A 24,082-nucleotide genomic window follows, 5' to 3' on the forward strand; every position below is an offset into this window, starting at 1 on the left:
AACTGCCCCTTTACATTGTCAAAGTATCCCTAACTTGTTTAAAACCACTTTACCCTTAAAAGTTGGTTTCTCGCATAAAGCCTGTGACCCTGATACATTATGACCGCCCACCTACCGTGCTTGGTCTTAAGAAAAGCCCAAAACAAAACTTAATACAGTTACAATTCAAACCAAAATAAAAGTCCCAATAAGATCTCTGTTCAAAAGAGAAAAGCCCAACACAAAACTTAATACAGTTACAATTCAAACCAAAATTAAAGTCCCACTAAGATCTCTGTTCAAAAGAGAAAAGGCCAACACAAAACAGTTACAATTCAACTTAATACAATTCAAACCAACATAAGATCTCTGTTCAACTAAGGTTTTCAGCTGTAAACGTGCATTTTAAAAGAAACACATACCTTTCCTTGTTTGGTTCACCCCTGGTCTGCATCTGTAAAACCATACTCTCTGTTATCAGATCCTTTTCCCCAGATCAAGAGTATGGGACGTATTCTCTTAACAGATCCTTTGCCTCAGATCAAGAACACAGATCGTTTTACATACTTTTTCAATACTTCACACGACCAGAGTTCTTGTACGCTATCAGAGTTTGCCAACTCTGACCAAGACAAAGTAAAAATAGCAAGTCAATTAATGACCCAAATTTACTAAACCAAAACTCTAATATTATCTTCCTCCTGTTGAGGCCTAGCAGACTCTGGTCTGCTAAGACCAGGCTCCCAACTGAACGTCACAATAAAAAGGTTCTTAAATTGTTTACGTTACCAGCATCGCAGAGGGACAGCAGGCGCACCAAGCATAAAGCAGTCCGTGAATGGGGTTTTGGAAAAGGATCCCCTTACCATTTAGTTTTGTGCACCACGGGTTCTGTTTTATACTGGTGCTGCCGTGGGTCTCTCCTGGATCTGGTTCTGCAATCCTGACGCTCGACAACGCCAATTGATGAAGAAAGTGTTTTGTCCGTCTCTTCATAAATGGAGTGACTAAGTTCAGTTGAGTCCTGGATTTTAATAAGTATTATTAGGGAGTCAGGTGGCTGAGCGGTTAGGGAATCGGGCTAGTAATCCGAAGGTTACCAGTTCGATTCCTGGTCATGCCAACTGACGTTGTGTCCTTGGGCAAGGCACTTCACCCTACTTGCCTCGGGGGAATGTCCCTGTACTTACTGTAAGTCGCTCTGGATAAGAACGTCTGCTAAATGACTAAATGTAAATGTAAATTATCAATCTGCAGATTGGGAGAGAAAACCAGACCTCTGACAATAAATGACAACACAACACCAGGCTTAGGTCTCAATCATGTCTCTCTCAGCTCTGAAAGCCGGAGGACCATCTTTTATAGGGCACAGGAATGTAAACATAGATAGTGACAGTCAGGCAGTAATGACGTTACAACAGTCTCAGAGGAAAAGATTCACAGCTCCCAACACATGACCACTCAGACTAGAGAGATCATAGTTGGCACTCTCCTTGTAGTCATGACAAAAGACGTTTACCCAGTACTTTCTCCTGATCACGAACATCTATTAACCCTGACACATAGACACAATCTACTCTTATTAATAGCAAGCTTACATGAGAACATACTAACTAGTATCCAATGACTAGTTATATTGATTAGTGAATAATGTAAGCACACCGGAAATCGCAATTTCTTCCACATTAGCCTTCAAAGGCGCCTCCCACGAGCCCTGCACGTAATCAACCAGTTTTGGCATAGTGGGGCACAAGGGCTTCCATGCGTTTAGCATGGGGGCCAACCTCCCACGGGTCCTCTTCCTCCACAGGAGGAGAGGCTGGCAGGGGAACGCCCATGATCTCCGCTGCCTTAGCTATGACAGCAGGAAAATCCGCCCAGCGAGACAGTAGGGGCGGGAGCCGGCTCCTCGTCATCCTCTGAGGCTGAACTCAGCGCTCGCCCTTTCACTTCAGAAAAGGACAGGGGGGCTGTGCGCAACGCAACGCGTCTTTCAGGAAAGCCTCCACAGGAGGGTCCCGTCGGCCCGAACTCTCCTCATCGGAGAGCAGGGCCGAGACCACATCTTCAAGGGGGCTCCTCCACTTGAAAGAAATCATAGCGCAGCCGCCTCTCCGAAACTGAGAGGCCAGCACAAGATTCGCAGACAGGGGAGTCCACCAAACCGTCCCTGGCATGCCGAGGTCCCATGCACACGAAACAGAATTTGTGGCGGCCTCCATCGGCCTCCAGGTAACGGCACCGGCATTGGGCTCTTAAAAGAGCCTTGCGCAGAAGCTGTGGGATGGAAAAACTCATTTAGACTCTCCTCAAAATCTTCAAGCCACTGAATTCGAACAACCCGTGCTGAATTTTTTGGGAGGATGAGTGACAGCTGTCACCCCCTTATATAGGGCACCTGTGTGAGTGACAGGTGCGGATACTTTTTGATCTTCAGTCATTGGCTGCACTAGGCAACGGTAAACCATTAGGAGCAGAGCTCCCCTATGGGGCACGAAATAGAACACCTAGACTGTAGGCATGTAAACTAGTTTAGCTTGCTAACGCAAGAGCATAGGTAGAATGTGTGATGATTTAGCCTAGTTTATTGGCAATTGGCAAATGTTATTTCATGTTCCTGACTGTGTTTTATTCAAATAAATAACCTGTCTTGTCATGTAAATCTACAATTCAAGATGCATGTTTGTCCAGATCTATTTTTCAGCAAGATAGCTAGAGCTAACTGAAGTTGGGTTGAATCACGATAATTTGTTTGCTAAGCTGTAGTGCTAACGTTACCCACCTAAGGCGATCCTGTTTGCTTCGACAACAGAAGTGGAAACAAGTAACGTAAACATTTCAAATGATATCTAGTCAATCTGTTGAAAACAGTGTTGTGTAGACACAATAGATTAGACCTTCTTGTTTCATTGTTTGGCCGTGTTGCATCTTTGCTCCGCAGCTTCATTCGTTGTAAACCAACCAATCAGCGTGCAGCTTATCTATATATTCATGAGCATACCATAAAAGGAGAAATCCTAGCGTTTTTTCCTGGGAAAATTTCACTGGATGTATCAGGGGGCATAGAGCAGCACCCGGGTCATTTTCAGCCCAACCAATGTTACTTACTCTATTCGGAGACCTTAAGGAACAGTGTGAAATACTCCCAAAACCCAGTCAAGCCCCCCTTTAAAGTAACCCTAGTGGACCATACTAGGCCACACTGAAGAACTCCATTGGCTTCCATCTCTTCCAAGGCATGTGGCATGAGCGTGCACTGGCGAAGTGTTGCATCCCTTCCTGTTCTCCTTTACTCAGCGGTTCATAGTCCATGTAAATCATTTTTTTAAATGCTACATCCAGCTTTCTTTTTCTTTCCCTTGTTATGGTTGGGCCTTTGCGCGCAGTGAACGGCTCAGTACTGCCTAGCTAGAGGAAACTGGGTCTTCGGGTACGAGTCTTTGGATCATTTTTCACGTGACTTGCATAGGCTCAGAAGAGGAAACAGAAAGTATTTGTTTACTTCATTCACTTTCACGTGACTAGGTTTAGTAAGACGTGAATGATATTTGTTCACAAGTGATAATTATAGGTTTTGTTATTTTAACTTTTTTTTTTCTCGGCCACGAGAAAATGAACGAATCGCTAGACTGATGATACTAACGTCGATTTTTCCATTTATGAGCTGGGAGATATTCGTAAGGATATAAACATTCAGAAACTAAACATGAGCTAGAAATTTGTATGACGTTATTCAACACCATGCAGCACCTTTACTTTCGGTGTATGGAATACAGTTTGTATTCCAAAAATAGCCTGATGTAAAGTCTCTACTATGGAGGACTAAAAGTGCCAAAATGAATACAAAAATAAAATAAACTAGAGAGGGTACAATTTCTGGGGAAATTGTAGGGTGTGCTTGCTTGCGTCGGTTGCACAGGGGTCCGTTTTTGAATGAAATTTTTACAACTGATTTCTGTATATTTTATATGAAAATGCATACTTATTATTTATAAAGATTAAATAGATTTAAAGGATTTTTTTTTTGCTGCTCATTTACAACTGAAAATACGAGTGAAGTGTAGAATGAAATAGATGTCTTCTCATTTCCCCTGCAAGAGGCAGCCTCATCGTTGAATCAAAACGAATAAATTTGGCAGACCGGTGTAAAAATGGACCTAATCTCTATGACTTAAACGTCATTTTAAGTTTTTCCCTTCTCGTGATATTTTCAGGCATGTAGCCTACTCATTGCATTCATTCATCAATAAAGAACCCCCTTTGAAGATTATTTTACGACGTTACCCGGCAGTAGAAGATGGAAGCGCGATTCAGACAGTCCCATCTGCTAACTGAAAATATGCCCCCCAAAACGTAAATAAGCTTGACATTTATTTAGTGGAAAATCGCTCATTCATAAAAAGCTCACTGGTAGCGATCATTGTCAGTAACAACGCAAAATGCGATATAGCCCTGTGTGGAGAAGCTGCCCCGGTAAATTGTACTACTACGGTACAGTACTAGTAGACTACTGCTGTGTTCGTCTTGGTAGCGATTGCGTTGGTTGAATTGGATTTAACGTTCCGTTGTACGGTTTAGGCTGAAATTAATTATTTTCATGAACAGATTGGCAACGTTTAGGCTGTGGCAGTGAAGTTCAGGTTAGTAGTTAGATAGACTTTTGATTAAGTAAGGGGAGTGCCGAACATGTTCTGTCGCCGTTTGACTTCCTACAGCTGTGTAGATGTTTTTGTAGTGTCTCGCGTAGGCTACAGCATTGCAGTGAGCAACACTGGTTTGAAACCACAGGTAATGATAATTTCACCCACAAATCGTTTACTTGTAATGTAATGTCATAATAAATCCTACAACGAAAATGTATTTGTGAGGAATGTTTATTTTAAAGATTGAAAACAGATGCATCATAGACCACTGTAGTATGTGTTGCTCGGGCAACAGAGGCTAATGTCATGATGCTAATTCTTCAGTGAAATAGTAGACTACCGTTTCCAAAAGTAGATGTGGGCCTACTTCCTTAATAATATCAGCTAATATTGTACATTACATTTCATAATTGTGTTTCACATCACAAAGTAAAATGAGTAAATAGTTATCACCCTGGCCTCTTTGCTTGTGGCGTTCCTGCAGCTGCCTTGCAGTAAAGCTATAGTTAGCCTAGCTATCCCCCAAGTTAACAGATGTGAAACGAATGTTCTGCTACAGGTAGTCACGCGTGTTTTCGTGACGTTAGTGACGTAGTGACGTTAGTAACGTCAGTGACTGTGGCTAGCAAATTAGCCACCGTTAGCTTCCCTTTTCACCACAAAAACGCAATTTCTACTTAAACCATGCAACGGAACGTAAATAAAAATACAACCAACGCAATCGCTACCAAGACGAACCTTTTGACACCGCCGTTGTGTATGTAGTCCAAATATTGACTGATCCTTAGGGGGGCGAAAATAAATAATAATAAATAAATAAATATATATGTGAGAGAACAAAGGTTGTGCTCTCGCCGAAGGCTTGAGCACACCCAATGACTAAATATTAATACTAAATAACCATTAAATAATTACTTAAATGTGTCATTAATTAATTAAAATAGGAATTAAATACATAAATGTGTTCTTAAATGTGTCATGAATTCATTAAAATACCAATACATTTTATGTGAAATACATTTAACTATTTAAGTATTTCATGGTCCATTTACAAACGCTAAACAGCGCCCCCAGTCGATTGCATTTACATTTCACAACGTGTTGCATTTCACATTTACATTTCACAACGTGTCGTGTTGCAGTGCTTCATTAATTGTGTTATCTGTCAAACTTGCCCATCAAAGTCAGTGGGTGGGGCTAGCGCGAATCTAGTCTGATCCATTGCGTTGGTCTGAAGTAGAGTGCCTGGATAGAGACGATGGAGGATCTTCATGAACTTTCTAGGGAGTTGGTGAGACATTTTAGACTTACCTGAGGATGTGGAGGACCTGCTGACTCAGAGCATGTAGCGAGTAAAGCAGAGGAACTTATTGAAGTTCTTGGAGTTATTTCCGCACTTTGCAATGCTACGGCTAATAATCAAGGGAAAGACTCGGTCCTGCTAGCCCCCATGTTGAGACAGCGTGCGAGGTGCAGGACCAAATGTCTAAAACTTGCCCGGAGCTGCTGAGAGAAGCAGCGAATTTGATTGAGGAAGATGCTGATGCACCCTGGTACCAGAGTCACTCTGTGACTGCAAATATCTTGGTCGGAAAGTGCGGAAATAACTCCAAAGAACTTCAATAAGTTCCTCTGCTTTACTCGCTACATGCTCGCTACAATTAATGAAGCACTGCAACACGACACGTTGTGAAATGTAAATGTGAAATGTAAATGCAACACGTTGTGAAATGTAAATGAAATCGACTGGGCCCAGACGTATAATATATGTATTTTACATCAAACGAATTGGTATTTTGATGAATTCATGACACATTTAAGAACACATTTATGTATTCAATTCTAATTTTAATCAATTAATGACACATTTAAGTAATTATTTAATTGTGTATTTATTTAATTCATTGTGGCAATTTTAGTCCTCCATACTCTACTGACTGTAGCTTGCTTTGCTAAATAGCATGCTAGCTAGCAAGCATTCACGATATGTGAGACATTTTATTTATAAGATGTTAAATACCCATGCCATTTGTCTAGTGTTTCACATGATAATTGGTTTGTAGAGTGGTTAACATAAGTAACGCAATGCATTGTATTGTTATTCTGCCAACTTTACTAAATTAAGTCGAAATCATGATCCTGGCTTACTTCAGTCATAAGATGACCGAGGTGAAGTTAGTTTCATATTCGACATTCGTCTCACGTTCGGAAGACGCTACTTTACAGCGTCGCGTTAGGGACTGGGTAAAAACTACCCATACCATTTTGACAAATGATTACTTATAATATTTTTATGAATATAAAACCTCAAACGGACACCAGAGTATTCTAACAATGTCTGGTGTAGGCGTACTTCCTCAGCCTTTATTTTTTCAATTAAGTTTTAAACAAAATTATACAAAATCACTAATCTCTGAAAATAGCTTAATCCTCACAAATCTTGATAACTTTTTCAAAATTGTGTCAAAAACTCTCAAATATACACCAGATTATTCTAATAATGTCTGGCATACCTTCACATACAATACAAAAGAAAAAATCATTGGAATTCTACATAGGGCTGACGTGAGGTGAACATAATATTATTGAACAATGTGAATTTTCTGAAGAACAAAGAAATGACTGACACATGCAGCAATGAGCCCCCAACAGTGCCTGATGCAGTGTCTGCTCATCAAGGTATGTCCTCTGAATATCAGTAAGAGTTAATAAGTATGTAATACAGTAAAGGTATGATATCAGTTATATTGTTTATGTTTGTTATTACTCTAGGAATCTATAAATAATGGTAAAATTACTGAATAAATGGTTCTAAATGTATGAGTAGGCCTACAAATAATAAATCTCTCATTTCAAGTTTGCAGTTAGAATGTTTCTGACGTGTATGACTGGTAGAACTTACGGAATCCTTCGAAGAAACTGTAGTCAAATTTCTAGACTGTTGAAAATAATTATAAATACATTAGAATAAATCATAATTTGCAATAGGGAAATCCCATATGCGGGATGCTCAATTTAGATTAAGGATGTGACCATTTACTAACAACTACACACAGGAGGAAAATGTTAATAGAAAATGATTAGTTTATTGAGATATAACATGCAGTGTTTCATTACCTACAACAAAAAGGGTAGATAATTTTTTTTTAAACTTGAGTCTCGATATGTGGTTGATGGCCACCTTGCTGTGAGGCTGTGCCCCTGCCTGGCCACCCTGTTCAAAATGTTCTAGACATGCCCCTGCGTACACCTGTATGACTTATCCGTTTCTTTTTTGAAGTACTTTGTGAACTCCATTATTGAGGCTATTTTTTGACTGATAAGTGTTGATGACTGCATGACACAGATGGATTCTTGGTCGGGCTTGGGCATGCTTCAGACTCTTTGTGTGAGCATTCCTGGAGCGAAATTGGAGCGAGACATAGGGCAACGCTACGTCCTTTTTAAAAATCCCGCTCTGGGCTCTGTCCAAAATCTGCCCACTCACGCTCAGCGCTCGCTCCGCTCACATGCTCTGCGCCTATCTCCTATAGTAAACAAAACTGAAAGTGATCGGTATAGCTTCGCCATACATACACCCAACCTGTATACACATACAAATTCAAATTGGACCATCACTGGTTTACTCAATGGCTGCAGGAGACCAAATGTGATGCCTTTGCAAGACATGGGAATATGTAAACACATTTTGGACTACTCGATGCACAACACTGAAACATTTTACAACACTGAAAGCATGGGCGGTGCCAGATAATTTTTAATGCAGGTGATGAGGGGGTGCTAGATTATTGACAGGCAAATATTTATATGTAGGTAATTGGTTCAGGTTTTATGTAGCTGTACTTGGCCTACATCATCTGTACTGGACTTCTGAGCAAAGAAATCATATATGATGCATACATTTGGGCGTACCAATTTATAGCACCTTTTTACTATCTACGTATAAGTGTGAATGATAACATTCATGGGTAACATTGTCTAAACATCCATTAAAAAACAGCAATTTAATGCAATCTTTACCAAAATGGACGATTCAATTTCTCACCTGAACCCCTGATGCTGATTCATCACCAACCTGCTCTACATCTGTATCTTCAGGGTGCTGTTTTTCCTGCACAGTAATTCGTCCATTTAAAGATCCTGTAAAGTAAATTCCATGTTTTGCTTCTAAATACATTATATACGTGTGAAATGAGTTCCTGAAAGCATGTGCAAAGCGCTAAAACTTTGTCGCACTGAAATGTGGAGTTAGACCGAAGAACAGTTTCTCTTCCGTTTTCAGATCAGGTTTTAATGGGCGGAGCCAAAAAATGCCATATCTACGTCATTTCGTCCCATCTACGTCAGATCACTGAATGGCTCCTCCTGCTGTACTGTTATTGTAGCTTACATCAGCTAGCTAGCTAGCTTGAGGATGTCTCCCACCACCCGCAACTGCATCTTCCCTGGATGCAAGAACTCCAGCTGCGCTGCAACCACATTTAAGTTCCCTGTTGATAATGAAAGGAAAAATAGGTGGATAGATTTTGTGAAGAGCCACGCTCATGGAAAGCTGCGGATAAACTCCAACAGCCGCCTCTGCGCCACTGACCATTTCACGGCGGACAGTTTTAACATGGACCAGAGACAGACGGGGTTCACCAACACACGGCTTCTCTTGCAGCGCGGAGCCGTACCGAGCATCGCCCCCCCTGCCGTTCATCCTCCGGTCGCACCTGGACCATCCACCGCCGCCAGCAGTTCATCACTCAGTTCTGTGTGCTTGTTATAATTATACTAGATAACTTTTCCAGAGATATCTCTGCTATAATTAGTGCAAACCGCTAACTTGATATTAGGCTACTCGGTGTAGAATGATGGTATTTTGGTGAAATGGTAGCTAACGTGCTAGAAGTAGTTGGAGAGCTCACTGTCTGCTGTCTCTGCTGTAGGTGTTACAGCTCAGGGGAATATTTCATTTATATGCATCTGTATGTTTCACTCATTGAACAAATACATTCTAATTCTATACTGTTTTGTTCGGCTTGACGTAGCGTCCATTATCTGGGTCGTAGGTAGCTTACTTGAGAGAGGCAGTGCCTTCCAGCGAGGGGGCCTAGCTTCAGCTCCTTCAGGCGACACGCCCCCCCAGTCTCGAACAGAGAAGACTGCTGATTTTCTTATGATTTCAAAGCCTAATTTAACATACTTGTCTGTGTTTTTTTTCATTCGAATTTGGATGGGTAGTTAATAATACATTATTCTGTGGTGTGGTGAACTTGAAACTCGTTTTTAATTCCACTTTACAGGATCTTTAATACAGACACTATATGCTTATTTGACTGCTGACATTGGTCGAGATTACAGGGATAGGCATATTACTATCCAATGGATCATATAGGCCTACTTATTATCAGTTAATATCACTTTTGAGTTGCTAGCCTGCTGGTACTAGGCTAAACTAGCACGGTCCCATTATGTGGGTAGGTTAGCTTTATCATTCTGGCTTCAACAAGAACACACTGGTCAAAAGATTGCAGATGCTAGGGATAGATTTAATACAAGCAAAAGTTACATGCTCTACTACACTAATAACTTTCAAAACATGTTTCCATTGTACAATGGGTGGCGATGTAAGGCTAGCAGGTTTGCACTGTGTGTGTAGTTTTCCTACTAGCTAACCTATGACCTTCTTTATAGCTACTTACTCTCTGGGTGGTGAAAAAACTTCTTTTTGGGTGACATTTTCCTATCTATAAAAGCACAAAGGGTCAAAAATATCAATGCTGAGACCAAACAAAATACTAATATGATTTCCTGGTGTACTGCCAGCTCTTTCTGCAACTCATGATTCACGAAGTGTTTCTGACTCTGCCACTTCAGCCACATCTTGTCTCGCAGGCTCGAGGGCGCATTGGTTAACTTGGTGTTGAGTTATGCTTAACTGTTGCAGCTAACGTTGTATTCGGAGGAAAAGAGTGGACGATAGGTTGATCACCTTTTAGCCATTCTTGGTATATTTATTGCATGAGCTACAGATCTGTCGACACATCAGTCTCACGGTCAGACAGCTTCCGATCGAACATATCAACTAGAACAGAAATGACGCCGACGCGCCCTCCACAACACACACGCTACAGAGGTAGCGCCTCCCCGTGGCACAAACATATATTCAATCACAGAACAGTGCAGCATCACATTTACATACAACTGAGGACATAATGAACATATTTTAACACTTGGAAATGTATTTTTCACTGTTCTCGGCGACGAACATAGTATAGATAATAATACGAATGAGTTTTGCAAATATATATTTTTTTAGAAAATTAACAAAATATTGGTGGGGACGATTGTTATGGAAGCAAATCGTTACCAAAATTCAAATGCAAATACATTTCCAGAAATGCATTTGCATTTTAAGAATGTGGCTGCATTATTTGACTCATAAATGAAATTAGTAATCAACGTGGCTGCAAATCGTGACCACAATTCAAATTCAAATGCATTTCCAGAAATGCATTTTCATTTTCAAGAACGTGGCTGCAAAATCGTGACCACAATTACATTCAAATGCATTTCCAGAAATGCATAATGAACTAAAAAGCATTCTGAGCGGCGCAGCAGAGTGACGTCAGTAGCCGCTCTTCTTCAGCTCCCTGCTGACCGAGCTACCCATCTTGTTCGGTAGGGGGCGGTGTGCACATCTGCATTGCATTACATTGCAAATGTGCCGGGACATTTATTGAATTGCCGGGTCTTTAGAGCAGCGTTCCCCAACCGGTGCCCACCGGTCCGTGGGTCATTTCGTACCGGGCCGCACAAAAAATAATTAATTACCTCTGTAATAAATTATAATAAATTCCTTTTAATTGATTATCAGAGTCTGAAAGACGTTTTATTCTGAAAAATGACCTGATTCTCTCCTTCTCCGCGGGCCTTTTCCCCTGAGCAAAAAAGCTCTGCAAAGACGTGTGTTTACTCATTTTTGAGCAAGTTTGTGGGCTTTATTGAGCGGTATCATGCGCGTCTTTTCCTCTTGACACATGACAAGTGATAGTTACCACTCAATGGAGCCTGTTTGAGACAACAACTCTATCGGTGTTTTGGATGAAGGCTATCCTGAGATCGCCACTAAAGCACTGAAAACCCTGCTTCCATTTCCAACATCAAGTGGGATTTTCTGCCGTGACAGCAATCAAACAAAATTATGGAATAGGCCTAAACTGGATATAAGGAACGCACTTCGGGTGTCACTGTCGTAGCTTATAGTCACACACAACAGTGGGACTGACACATCGAAAGCTAGCTAGTAACAATATAACGATGGAAAACCAGGCTAAGAAACTTAAAGATGGGGCTGAAAAATTAAGAGACAAAAATACATCACATTCACTAGACATGGTTTTGTCAATTGAAAAAACGGCTGTTTATTTTACATTAAACTCCAAAAACAATTTTTCGCTCAAATCAGCTAAACTATTTTTCTTGCGCGCTCCGCGCCCTCGCATTAGGTGTGGAAGTCACTAACTAGGATCACATCAAACCCAGAATGTGCATGCACGAAAGCGGTCCGTGGCGCAAAAAAGGTTGGGGACCGCTGCTTTAGAGGACGCATCACAGATCATGGCGCTCCCTCAAATTGTGCAAACACTGTTAGAATTAGCTGAGCAGGTAGAATCTAATAATATATCTGAGTCTGATGCCCGTGACCGAGTAGAACAAGTCATAGAGAGCTTGGCTGCATGCTCTGCCGTCACAGATTTACACATTAATAGTAGCTCTGCCACTGTTTTAGTCATTGTTTGACATCAAGTTGCTCAGTCTGTGATGCATCCTCTAAAGACCCGGCAATTCAATCAATTTCCCGGCACATTTGCAATGTAATGCAATGCATTGCTCTTCTGCAATGCAGAAGAGCGGCTACTGACGTCACTCTGCTGCGCCGCTCAGAATGCTTTTTCGTTCATTTTGCATTTCTGCAAATGTGGTCACGATTTTGCAGCCACGTTCTTAAAATGAAAATGCATTTCTGGATATGCATTTGAATTTGAATTGTGGTCACGATTTTGCAGCCACGTTCTTGAAAATGCATTTCTGGAAATGCATTTGAATTTGAATTGTGGTCACGATTTTGCAGCCACGTTCTTAAAATGAAAATGCATTTCTGGAAATGCATTTTAATTTTCAAATTTTACATTTCAAATTGAATTTTGGTATCTATTTGCTGGGGCATGTTTTGAAAATTAAATCTCAAATGTCTATTTCTTTTTCATTTTAATTAAGTGAAAGATTGAGCACTCTTGAAGAAGAAAATTAAAATGCAAATAGGATGATTGATTACTAATTTCATTTATGAGTCAAATAATGCAGCCACATTCTTAAAATGCAAATGCATTTCTGGAAATGCATTGAATTTTGGTAACGATTTGCTTCCATAGATTGTGTATTTCCCAAACTTTGGCCGTGACTAGTCCCTATGGTCCCTATGCAAACCTACGCCCTGGAAGGAACCTTCTTTCTGCCAAGGGCCATTTGGATATTTATAAAATCATTCGGGGGCCGTACAGAATTATCAACTTAAAAATGTGCCTGCTATATTTGGTCAAACATTTAATTAACTCACCCCTAATGTGATGGCTGGAACTGCTGCTCTTTGGTGAGGTTTGTGATGTTAGCTGGCACGGATGCAGCCTGCTTTGACTAGGGGTGCATCGAACATTTCTTGGGGGGGTATCATGATTACGGAAAGGGATCGTATTATTTTTTATATTGCTACCATTTTTGAGACTGCTTATCGATCTGAGTGTTAATCAGGCGCAGAGCCATACGTTGTAAACATTCGGGGCTTAACCCAAACCAACAACGTATTCTGGGTTTGATTTGCTAGAAAGGAATTCCACACTTAATGCGAGCGCGCAGCGAATTTTTTTGGTACATTGGTACGCAATGCTGCGCGCCTACACAGTCCTCTTCCACATATTAAAATAGTGCTGCTGCCAACGAATAATGAACCTAATAATATGGTTCCTGCAGTGCCATGGCGGGCCGGACCAAATGATTTGGTCACCCCTGCCCTAGAATGTGATGCATAAAAGAATAAACAAAAACATATCAAACATGACATTAAAAGCTGTTTAGAACTGTATGTGCATTAACACAACTTTTAATGATAATATCAGAGTCAGCCTCAGTTCACCTTCCTCTTTAACCATAGGCGATGGTTGGTAATGATTTTGGAAAATGTTTAAAATGATGTCAGAGTTGTATACAGTGTTGGGCAAGCTACTTGGAACATGTAATGAGCTAAGCTACCAGTTACTCTACATTAAATAAAGCTGCACTACACTGAAGCTAACCCCCAGGGAAATGTAGCTAGCTAAGCTACAGCAACATGGCAAAAGTAGTTTACATCATTCAGATCTCATTCAGGCCAGTACAGCCTTACAACATATACAAACATAACCAAGAGAAAAGTTTAATTTCACTGTCTTAAGGGACGCTTCAGTGGGAATATGACTACAGGCTTTAATGTTAAACTTAACATTCTGTTTATTCCTGTTGTTTATGCCTTTAATTGCAGCAACTCCATGGCAACAACATCCACTTCAGAGATTCATATGAGATCAAGGAGGAACTCGGTTTGGGTGCATTCTCTATCTGCAAGCGTTGCGTCCACAAGATCACCAGTGTGGAATATGCTGTTAAGGTATGGTGGCTTTTCAGGGATATCAGTCACTGGACAGCTCAGTTATAGGAACTTGTTGGACACGCTTGACCATAAAAGTGTGCCACCAGTAACATTGCCAACTTTAAATTGCTTTTGTATGTAGATTATACTTTATTTTGGTTCGGTAAAAGAAAATGGGGAACTGTTTTTATTTCAGATCATAGACAGAGCTAAGAAAGATCCATCGGAGGAGATTGAAATCATGCTGAGATACGGGCAGCATCCCAACATCATTACACTAAAGGATGTAAATATCTGTAATCTTGGTGCTTGACAATGTGCATGTGTGCTTATAGGACAGTGTGTATTTTAGCTGTGTCTGTGTTGCAGGTATATGATGATGGGAAGTATGTGTACCTGGTGATGGAGCTGATGAGAGGCGGAGAGCTGCTGGACAGGATATTGCATCACAAGTGTTTCTCTGAGAGAGAGGCTTCTGTAGTGCTATGCACCATCACCAAAACTGTGGAGTTCCTCCACTCACAGGGGGTCAGTAAATACAGAAAAAGAGAGACAAAATGAAAGAGGGAGAGAGTGACAGTGGTAGAAATGGTAGGGGTAGAATGACTGAAGGAGAGAAACAACAAACTGTGGATTGGTTGTTTGATTTTATTTGGGTCAATAATTGATTGGCTCATTTGTTAATGTTATTTGTGTCAGGTGGTTCACAGGGACCTGAAGCCTAGTAACATCCTGTATGTTGATGAGACTGGAGACCCAGAATGCATCAGGATCTGTGATTTTGGTTTTGCAAAGCAGCTGCGGGCTGAGAACGGTCTGTTGATGACTCCTTGCTACACCGCAAATTTTGTGGCTCCAGAGGTAAATGGCCAATTGTAGAGTCTACAGGATCAGAGGGATGTGCCATGACTGTTACCTATCACAGAGTGTTATCTATAAAAAAAAATGGGAACACTTTACATTAAGGTTTTATTAACTAGCACAGAACTACATAGCAATACATACAGTATTCATATACAAATGTACATGTATTGTAGCAACCACAGAGAGACGCAGGGCTGAGACGCATATCATTTTGGGATACTTGAGACAATACAGTGAAGACGCACTTATGCATTTATTTATAAAAATAATCTTACAGGGACAATAGCTCCATCCGGATCGGTCACTCACTCAGAATCAGAATTCGGTTTATTCGCCATGTATGTTATACAAACACGGAATTTACTGTGGCAGCGACGTGCAACCACTAAACATATACGAATCTTAAATTAAGTAAAGGTACAGAAGTTTAACTATTCCTAAGAACTAAACAATCTAAGAATAAAACAATTTAAATATAAAATATATATATAAGAATAAGCAGCATGAGTGGTCAACATAGTGCAATCAGATACTGGGTTAAATAATGAATGAATGTCAATGGGAGTCCTTGGCCTTGTTGAAGAGGCCAGTAGCAGATGGAAAGAAACTGTTCTTATGGCGTGAGGTTTTGGTCCTGATGGAACGCAGCCTTCTGCCGGAGGGGAGTAGCTGGAACAGGGAGTGGCCAGGGTGGGAGGGGTCGGCCACAATCTTCCTTGCTCGCCTCAGGGTCCTCGAGGTGTGCAGGTCCTCGAGGGTAGGCAGATTGCAGCCGATCACCTTCTCAGAAGTGCGGATGATACGCTGCAGTCTGCTCTTGTCCTTGGCAGTGGCAGCAGCGTACCAGATGGTGATGGAAGAGGTGAGGATGGATTCAATGATGGCTGTGTAGAAGTGCACCATCATTGTCTTTGGCAGGTTGAATTTCTTCAGCTGCCGTAGGAAGTACATCCTCTGTTGTGCTTTCTTGGTGAGGGAGCTGATGTTCAGTTCCCACTTCAGGTCCTGGGAGAGGATGGTGCCCAGGAAGCGGAAGGACTCCACAGTGTTGACTGGGGAGTCGCACAGGGTGATGGGGGTGAGTGGGGATGTATTCTTCCTGAAGTCCACAACCATCTCTACTGTCTTAAGATCATTGAGCTCTAAGTTCTGTCTGCACCAGGTCACCAGGTTGTCAGCTTCCCACCTATAATCAGACTCGTCCCCGTCAGAGATGAGCCCAATGAGGGTGGTGTCGTCCGCAAACTTCAGAAGCTTGACAGACGGATGACTGGAGGTGCAACTGTTGGTGTACAGGGAGAAGAGCAGAGGGGAAAGGACGCAGCCCTGAGGAGATCGGGTGCTGATGGACCGGGAGTCAGAGACTTGTGTACCCATCTTAACGCACTGCTTCCTGTCAGACCGGAAGTCTGTGATCCACCTGCAGGTGGAGTCGGGCACGTTCAGCTGGGAGAGCTTGTCCTGAAGCAGGGCGGGGATGATGGTGTTGAAGGCAGAGCTGAAGTCCACAAACAGGATCCTGGCATAGGATGCTGGGGAGTCCAGGTGCTGTAGGGTGAAGTGGAGGGCCATGTTAACGGTGTCATCCACAGATCTGTTGACTCTGTAGGCAAACTGCAGTGGGTCCAGGAAAGGGTCTGTGATGGATTTGAGGTGTGCCAGCACAAGGCGCTCAAAAGACTTCATAACCACAGAGGTCAGGGCGACGGGTCTGTAGTCATTGAGTCCTGATGGCCTTGGCTTTTTGGGCACAGGGATGATGGTGGAGGACTTGAGACAGGTTGGCACATGGCATGTCTCTAGCGAGGTGTTAAAGATGTTGGTAAACACCGGAGACAGCTGGTCAGCGCAGTGCTTGAGGGTGGCAGGAGAGACAGAGTCCGTCCCAGCTGCTTTGCGGGGGTTCTGCCTCTTGACCCTCCTGAAGAGTTGTCACTGTAGAGGGGGGGGGGGGGGGGGCACATGGGTGGGAGGGGGTAGATCAGGACTGTCCAATTGTCTTTCAAATCTACAGTAGAACTGGTTCAGGTCGTTGGCCAGGCGGGAGTCGTTAGTGGAGTGGGTGGCTCTGGGCTTGTACTCAGTTTCTGAGTACAGTCGTTTAGCCTCTCTCACCGCTTGCTAAACTTGTTCTTCGACTCCTTGAATCTGTCTCTATCCCCACTCCTAAATGCTTCCTCCTTCTCTGACCTCAACCTTCTGAGCTCTGCTGAGAACCAGGGCTTGTCATTGTTGAAGTTCACCCTGGTGCGTGTTGGAATACAGCGGTCCTCACAGAAGCTGATGTATGATGTCACAGCCTCTGTGAGTTCATCCAGACTATTGGTAGCAGTGGTGAACATATCCCAGTCAGTACAGTCCAAGCACGCCCGCAGATCCTCCATAGCCTCACTGGTCCACTGTTTTGATGTCCTCACAACAGGTTTACAGAGCTTTAATTTCTGCCTGTATGCAGGAATCAGATGGACCATGGCATGGTCAGAGTGACCCAGTGCTGCACGAGGGACAGCGTGGTAGGCTCTACTGACTGTAGTGTAGCAGTGATCCAGTGTTCTCTTCTCTTGTTGGGCATTTGATGAATTGTCTGTATTTAGGGAGTTTGTGGCTGAGATTAACTTTGTTAAAGTCGCCGAGTACGATAACAAGGGAATCCGGGTTTGCTCGCTCCACACTCAGAATCTGGTCGGCGAGCATGCCTTGGGCCTCTTTAACCTGTGGAGCCGGCGCCATGTAGACTGACCAAAATGAGTGACGCAAATTCTCTTGGCGAGTAAAAAGGTTTACAAGGTAGAAAATAGACGGAAGTACTTCTGTAAACATTTAAAACTCTCTCTTTGTCTCTCTTTTGTGGTGTCTCCCTCTGCCTCGAGGCCCTCTCTCCCCCTGAGCTCTGTTGGCTCAGCTTTTGCGGTGCTGGGTGCTGATTAGCAAACGAGTCGCAGCTGTGTGGCTCATTGGCCGCACCCAACTTGGCCATGAGGCTGCTGTCACTGGTGGGGAGGAAGGGGAAGGGTCCTTCTCTCTGGGGATGCCACAGTATATGTATATCCATACATATCATCCATACATCCATATCCATCCAATACATTGACATTCCACAATTTCTACTTGGGTACCTACTGCTGTATAGTCCCAAAATTGGTACAGTAGGCCTACATAGCAATTGCTATTTATATGGTATTACGGTGTTAGAGGTATATAGGTCATTGCAAAAGTGTAAGAAGGTATAGGATATGGGAGAGGTGGAAGGGGCAGTTGGAGGTTGTGTCCAACACAATATCAATGTTAACATCCACTTACCCCTCAAACTACCTAGAACTACCTATAGTAACGACATTGCAGTTACATAGCAACTGCTACATAGTTACATGGTAGTTTATATAATATTTATGTAAATTCAATGCCAAAAATGTATACAGAACATTATTACTTGTTATAGATATGTAAGACGTATTCAAAGGTTGTGAGGTGTAATTTGTTTGTTACAGGTGTTAAAGAAACAGGGCTATGATGCAGCTTGTGACATCTGGAGTCTGGGGATTCTTCTGTACACAATGCTAGCGGGGTAAGTCTCCTACTTTAGCTTTTGTTTAAGCAGCAGGGAGATAATGGTGAGGACAGAGAGCAAGGGTATTTTAAAGTAATCTGGATAAAGGCAGAGGTGGAGCCAGAGTTAGAGGTAGTCAGAGGGGTTGTAATTGTTCTAAGTGGAGCGTAATCTCCCAGGACCTGGATCCATAGCTTTGGCTCTGTCATTAAGTATTCCTGTCTTTCTGTCTGTTAAAATACCTGCCTGTCTTTGCATGTTTATCTATCTGTAGCTTAGCACCCTGGAATCATGCCAGCCAAAATACACAGCATTTTCTATACACTACAAACATCCTCCATTGGTTCACATCCTCGACCCAGAACCTCACCTCCATATCGAAATAAACAAGGCTTAGTTGATTTTGGAGTAAACTCAAAGTTGTTAGCTGTTTAACTTCTCTAATAACAAGCAGCATCCATATCTTACTGCTTATTTAGATTCACGCCATTCGCCAACGGGCCTGATGACACACCAGAGGAAGTCTTGGCTCGCATTGGCAGTGGTAAGTATGTCCTTACCGGAGGCAACTGGGACACAGTGTCGGATGCTGCCAAAGACATTGTGACCAAGATGCTCCACGTGGACCCCCACCAAAGACTGATGGCCTCTCAGGTGCTCAGACATGCCTGGGTAGTGGAAAGAGATCAGCTGTCCCAAACCCAACTGCAGCCACAGGATGCACACCGGGTGAAGGTGAGAGGAGGTAGACCCTAGGGGGTAAGCTTTTCAGACTTTAGTGTGACCTTTCGTTTCCCACAAGCTAAATAATCCTTTACAAATGTAAAGGTCTTTTGTGTTCTACGTACCCTTCTCCCTCCTCATAGAAATACCTATTACAAGATGGACTATACATTAAAACAAGTACATTAAAAAAGGGCCATTGTTAACCAAATACACATGTTAATGTAGACACCTAACTTATTTAATCCTGTGATACCTGTAGGGTGCAATGGCTGCTACATACTCAGCTCTGAACCGCTTCCCCCAGACCCCCAAGCTAGAGCCTGTCCTCTCCTCCAGTTTGGCTCAGAGAAGAGGCATGAAGAGACTCACATCCACCCATCTATAGCAGTACACCCCGCTCTTAGTTCAACAACTTCTGTGAACTCAAACCCGGATCTGTTACTTTACAATGTTTTAACCACTGAGCCAATAGAGAGGCACTGAATCAGAATGGGTTGTTGAAACAGCTTGAAGAGGCAGGGCATATTTGTGGAGAAGGTCCTACAGCAGAAGTAGAGGGAGCTGTAAAAGGGAATGTGGTTTCCAGTCGACAGGAGAGACAGACTTGGACACCAGGAGGATTTTCATTCATTTGGCAATACATTTGCTGAAGAGACAATCAGATTTTCTTTCAAAATGACACTAAGTTGTCAATGCCACTGTGTTGGTGTTATTTTCTCTTCATCCATATATGTGTTAAGCTAGATTTATACTACTCCGACTCCTATACGGACAGATACAAACGGATTTGGAGGGATTCGATTTACTCTTTTGAATTTATAGTACTCCGAAGGCTGTTGGTGCTGAAAACAATTCACCTCCAGAACAGTAGGTGGAGCAACGTTTTTTTTACCTTAGAGAAGCCTACCCCATGACGTCTTTGTGTGTGGAAGTCGTCGATTGTTTATTTACCCCCTCCCGCCTTTTCCTCACACACAGTGAACAATGGCGAGTAGAACACAAATGTTGACAGCAAATGTGAGGTCCGGAGATGTGAGATTCCGTAAACTATGTCGTTCGGAAATGATGTTGTTAGCGGAACCATCACGGCCAAGGGGTATCTGTAAAATTTGTACGAGAGTCAGAAAATCAGGAGGTGCACGACCAGCTCTCCGAGGGGCTCGGAGAGGGCGTTCCACATCGGAGAGGGCGTTCCCTGTGTCCGTCTCCGTGGAAACGGAGTAGTATAACTTGGGTTTTAGTCCCTTTAGTCCCTCTCCTCTTGGAGAGACGGTGAGACTACCAGCACAACTCCCCTGGCTACAGTGACTAACTTCTTAGCTTTACTACAAACTCACACACATTGTCTCAATTATGTTGATAATTGTCTGAATGGTAGATACTGTAAGGCAATCTCTCAGATTCTTTCCAGGATTCATGTGAAATCGTGACATTTTTTGGTTTAGATGTGTACAACTTAATCACTTTTTAAAGTCTGGCAAATCAATTGGCATTCATCAGTTTATGTCTCCTTCATCTTGGGTAACCTGTCAAATTTCACCAACATGCCATCAAATGAAAGGGTAAATTGTACTCAAACTGAATAAAACAAAACTATTTAGACTTGGTTCCAGTCTAAATAATCAAATTAACATGTTGCAGAGTTTATTTCTTTACTCCATTCTGTGTTTATATTTAACTTTACATAATGATACTGTGCTCTATAACAAAATTGTATTGCAATTTATTCAAAACATTATTAAGAGAGAGTATTGTCTGAAATGTTGACCAACATTTGAAACCCACAAAAAATCAATAATTCAAAATAAGTAGTTTCCAATGCAAATTCCATCCCTAATTATGGAAATAGGACATTTTGGCCAGCTAAAGGCAACATTTTTGGGCCTTTATTTGAGCGCAATTTTGTTTTTGTTTTTGTTGAGCTTTATGTAAAATAAACAGCCATTTTTCAATTGGTAAAACCTTGTCTAGTGAAGGTGATGTATTTTTGTCTCTTAATTTTTCAGAACCCACCCTTACGTTTCTTAGCCTGGTTTTACATCTTTATTCTTCTCCCGATACTCCTGATGGCCAGTCCGCTACTGCAGGGCTGTGCCGCGGTTTGTAACATGTTTACAAGGCAAACATGTTACAAAATGAAGGCTTTAAATCTTACCTACTCTACCATGATCATTGTAAATCAGAGAGAAAGCAAGAGTAGGACAGTAGGACAAGGGAGAACTGAGGAGAAGGTCTCAGGAGATGAGGAATCCACAGAACAATGCATTACAATTCTCTTTATACACAAAGACAACCAATCAGACCAAATCTTGAATGGGGTGTGAGACCCATCAAGTTGAGACCGTCCAGAAACTCCAGACTTTAGCATATGAGAGGTGGGGGCAGGTTTGACACCCAGCCATACAAGTGTATTCCAGCTCGTCTATCGCGCGCTTCTTCTGTTTTTTTACGTCAAACACCAAGGGGGTTGGAAAGGTCAATTACATTAAACTCAAAATCCTGCAATAGTGTCAGGCGCAGCGAGAGGGAAGTTATCAAATGTATCGCTGTTATAAACCTGAAATGTTTCAATTAAATTAGATTGCGCTCAATGTGGCCGCCAAAAGCTGTGGCCAACAGAATTTGTTTTGAAAGCATCCAATGAATGGCAATATATAAATATAGCATCATATAATTTATAGCTGAATCCATTTGCCTACGTCGATAAATAAATACATTTACTTATTTCAAAATGACGTTTTTGTAAAGACGACATTTATTTATTTCATGGGACTTTTATTTCCAAATGCCACATTTATAATTTTTTTGAGACTTTTATTTCCTAACGTCACATATTTCCGAACACCACATTTATTTCTGTGCTGTATTTATTTCCAATCTCACATGCAAACGAGCACAAGATGAAGGCCGATAGGGACACTGGCTTTTTATCAATCCGAAGAACGCGAAGAACGTACTTGCGTCCTTGCGAGAACGGTCTTGCAAGATAGCAAGGACGGAGAATGAATAGGGGTTATGCGCAACATTCTTCCGGGTTCTACAAAACAGATGTAACTACTTCCGGCTGTCCGCTACTGAGGTAAACACAGCGTAGTAATGGCCACCTTCGGTGTTTACAGGAGCTACCCTTAATTACAATTTCCGATGTACACCGTATTGCCAAACCGACGTCCAGAGCCCCGAGTACTCTGTTAGACAAGGTATTTAAGTTTTACATTTCCTCATTTATTCATAATTATAAAGGTATGTAATATATGTAGCTTTTGCTAATGGCATCGGATATAGCGATAGTGTTAGCCTAGCTAACTATCAGTAGTTAGTTGGGTGTGCTCAAGCCTTCGGCGAGAGCACAACCTTTGTTCTCTCACATATATATTATTATTATTATTATTTTTTTAATTTCTTTTTGCCCCCCTAAAACTCAGTAAATACTTGGCCTACATAGACAACGTAGGTGTCAAAAGTTTCGTCTTGGTAGCGATTGAGTTGCTTCTATTGGAATTTACGTTCCGTTGCATGGTTTAAGCTTAAATTAAGTTTTTGTGGCGAAAAGTGAAGCTAACGGTGGCTAATTTGCTAGCCACAGTCACTGACGTTACTAACGTCACTGCGTCACTAACGTCACGAAAACACGCGTGACTACCTTTGCCAGAACATTCGTTTAGCATCTGTTAACTTGGGGGATAGCTAGGCTAACTATAGCTTTACTGCAGGCAGCTGCAGAAACGCCACAAGAAAAGAGGCCAGGGTGATAACTATTTACTCATTTTACTTTGTGATATGACACACAATTGTGATGTGTAATGTACAATATAAGCTGATATTATTAAGGAAGTACATCTACTTTCGGAAACAGTAGTCTACTATTTCACTGAAGTATTAGCATCATGACATTAGCCTGTGTTTCCCGGGCAACACATACTACAGTGGTCTATGATGTAGCGTTATCTGTTTTCAATCGTTAAAATAAACATTCCTCACATATACATTTTCGTTGTAGGATTTATTCTGACATTAGAAAACGATTTGTTGGTGAAATTACCATTACCTGTGGTTTCAAACCAGTGTAGCTCACTGCAACGCTGTAGCTTACGCGAGACACACTACAAAAACATCTAGCTACAGTACACAGCTGTTTAGGAAGTCAAACGGCGACAGAAAATGTTCGGCACTCCCCTTACTTAAATCAAAAGTCTATCTAACTACTAACCTGAACTTCATTGCCACAGCCTAAACGTTGTCAATCTGTTCATGAAAATAATTAATTTCAGCCTAAACCGTACAACGGAACGTTAAATCCAATTCAACCAACGCAATCGCTACCAAGACGAACACAGCAGTAGCCTAGTACTGTACCGTAGTAGTACAATTTACCGGGGCAGCTTCTCAACACAGGGCTATATCGCATTTTGCGTTGTTACTGACAATGATCGCTACCAGTGAGCTTTTTATGAATGAGCAATTTTCCACTAAATAAATGTCAAGCTTATTTACGTTTTGGGGGGCATATTTTCAGTTAGCAGATGGTACCGTTTGAATTGCGATTCCATCTTCTACTGCCGGGTAACGTCGTAGAATATTCTTCAAAGGGGTTGTTTATTCATGAATGAATGCAATATGAGTAGGCTAAATGCCTGAAAATATCATGAGAAG

The 24,082-nt window shown here is 41.9% G+C and overlaps 1 protein-coding gene across 1 annotated transcript in view; it reads left to right on the plus strand.

Annotated features, from left to right (window-relative positions):
* The window catches only part of rps6ka2 (ribosomal protein S6 kinase, polypeptide 2), an 80,898-nt gene extending 61,042 nt beyond the window's left edge, over positions 1-19,856 (plus strand). Inside the window, exons 11-17 of the mRNA XM_067236000.1 lie at positions 14,185-14,310; positions 14,489-14,578; positions 14,662-14,820; positions 14,992-15,153; positions 18,645-18,721; positions 19,183-19,438; positions 19,689-19,856. Coding sequence (XP_067092101.1) covers positions 14,185-14,310; positions 14,489-14,578; positions 14,662-14,820; positions 14,992-15,153; positions 18,645-18,721; positions 19,183-19,438; positions 19,689-19,814 — 996 coding nt within the window. The 3' untranslated portion in view covers positions 19,815-19,856. The remainder of the gene's footprint in view (positions 1-14,184; positions 14,311-14,488; positions 14,579-14,661; positions 14,821-14,991; positions 15,154-18,644; positions 18,722-19,182; positions 19,439-19,688) is intronic.
* Positions 19,857-24,082: the final 4,226 nt, after the last annotated feature.

The sequence above is a fragment of the Osmerus mordax genome, chromosome 5 (genome assembly GCF_038355195.1).
Source record: "Osmerus mordax isolate fOsmMor3 chromosome 5, fOsmMor3.pri, whole genome shotgun sequence".
In the NCBI taxonomy this organism is placed as follows: Eukaryota; Metazoa; Chordata; class Actinopteri; order Osmeriformes; family Osmeridae; genus Osmerus; species Osmerus mordax.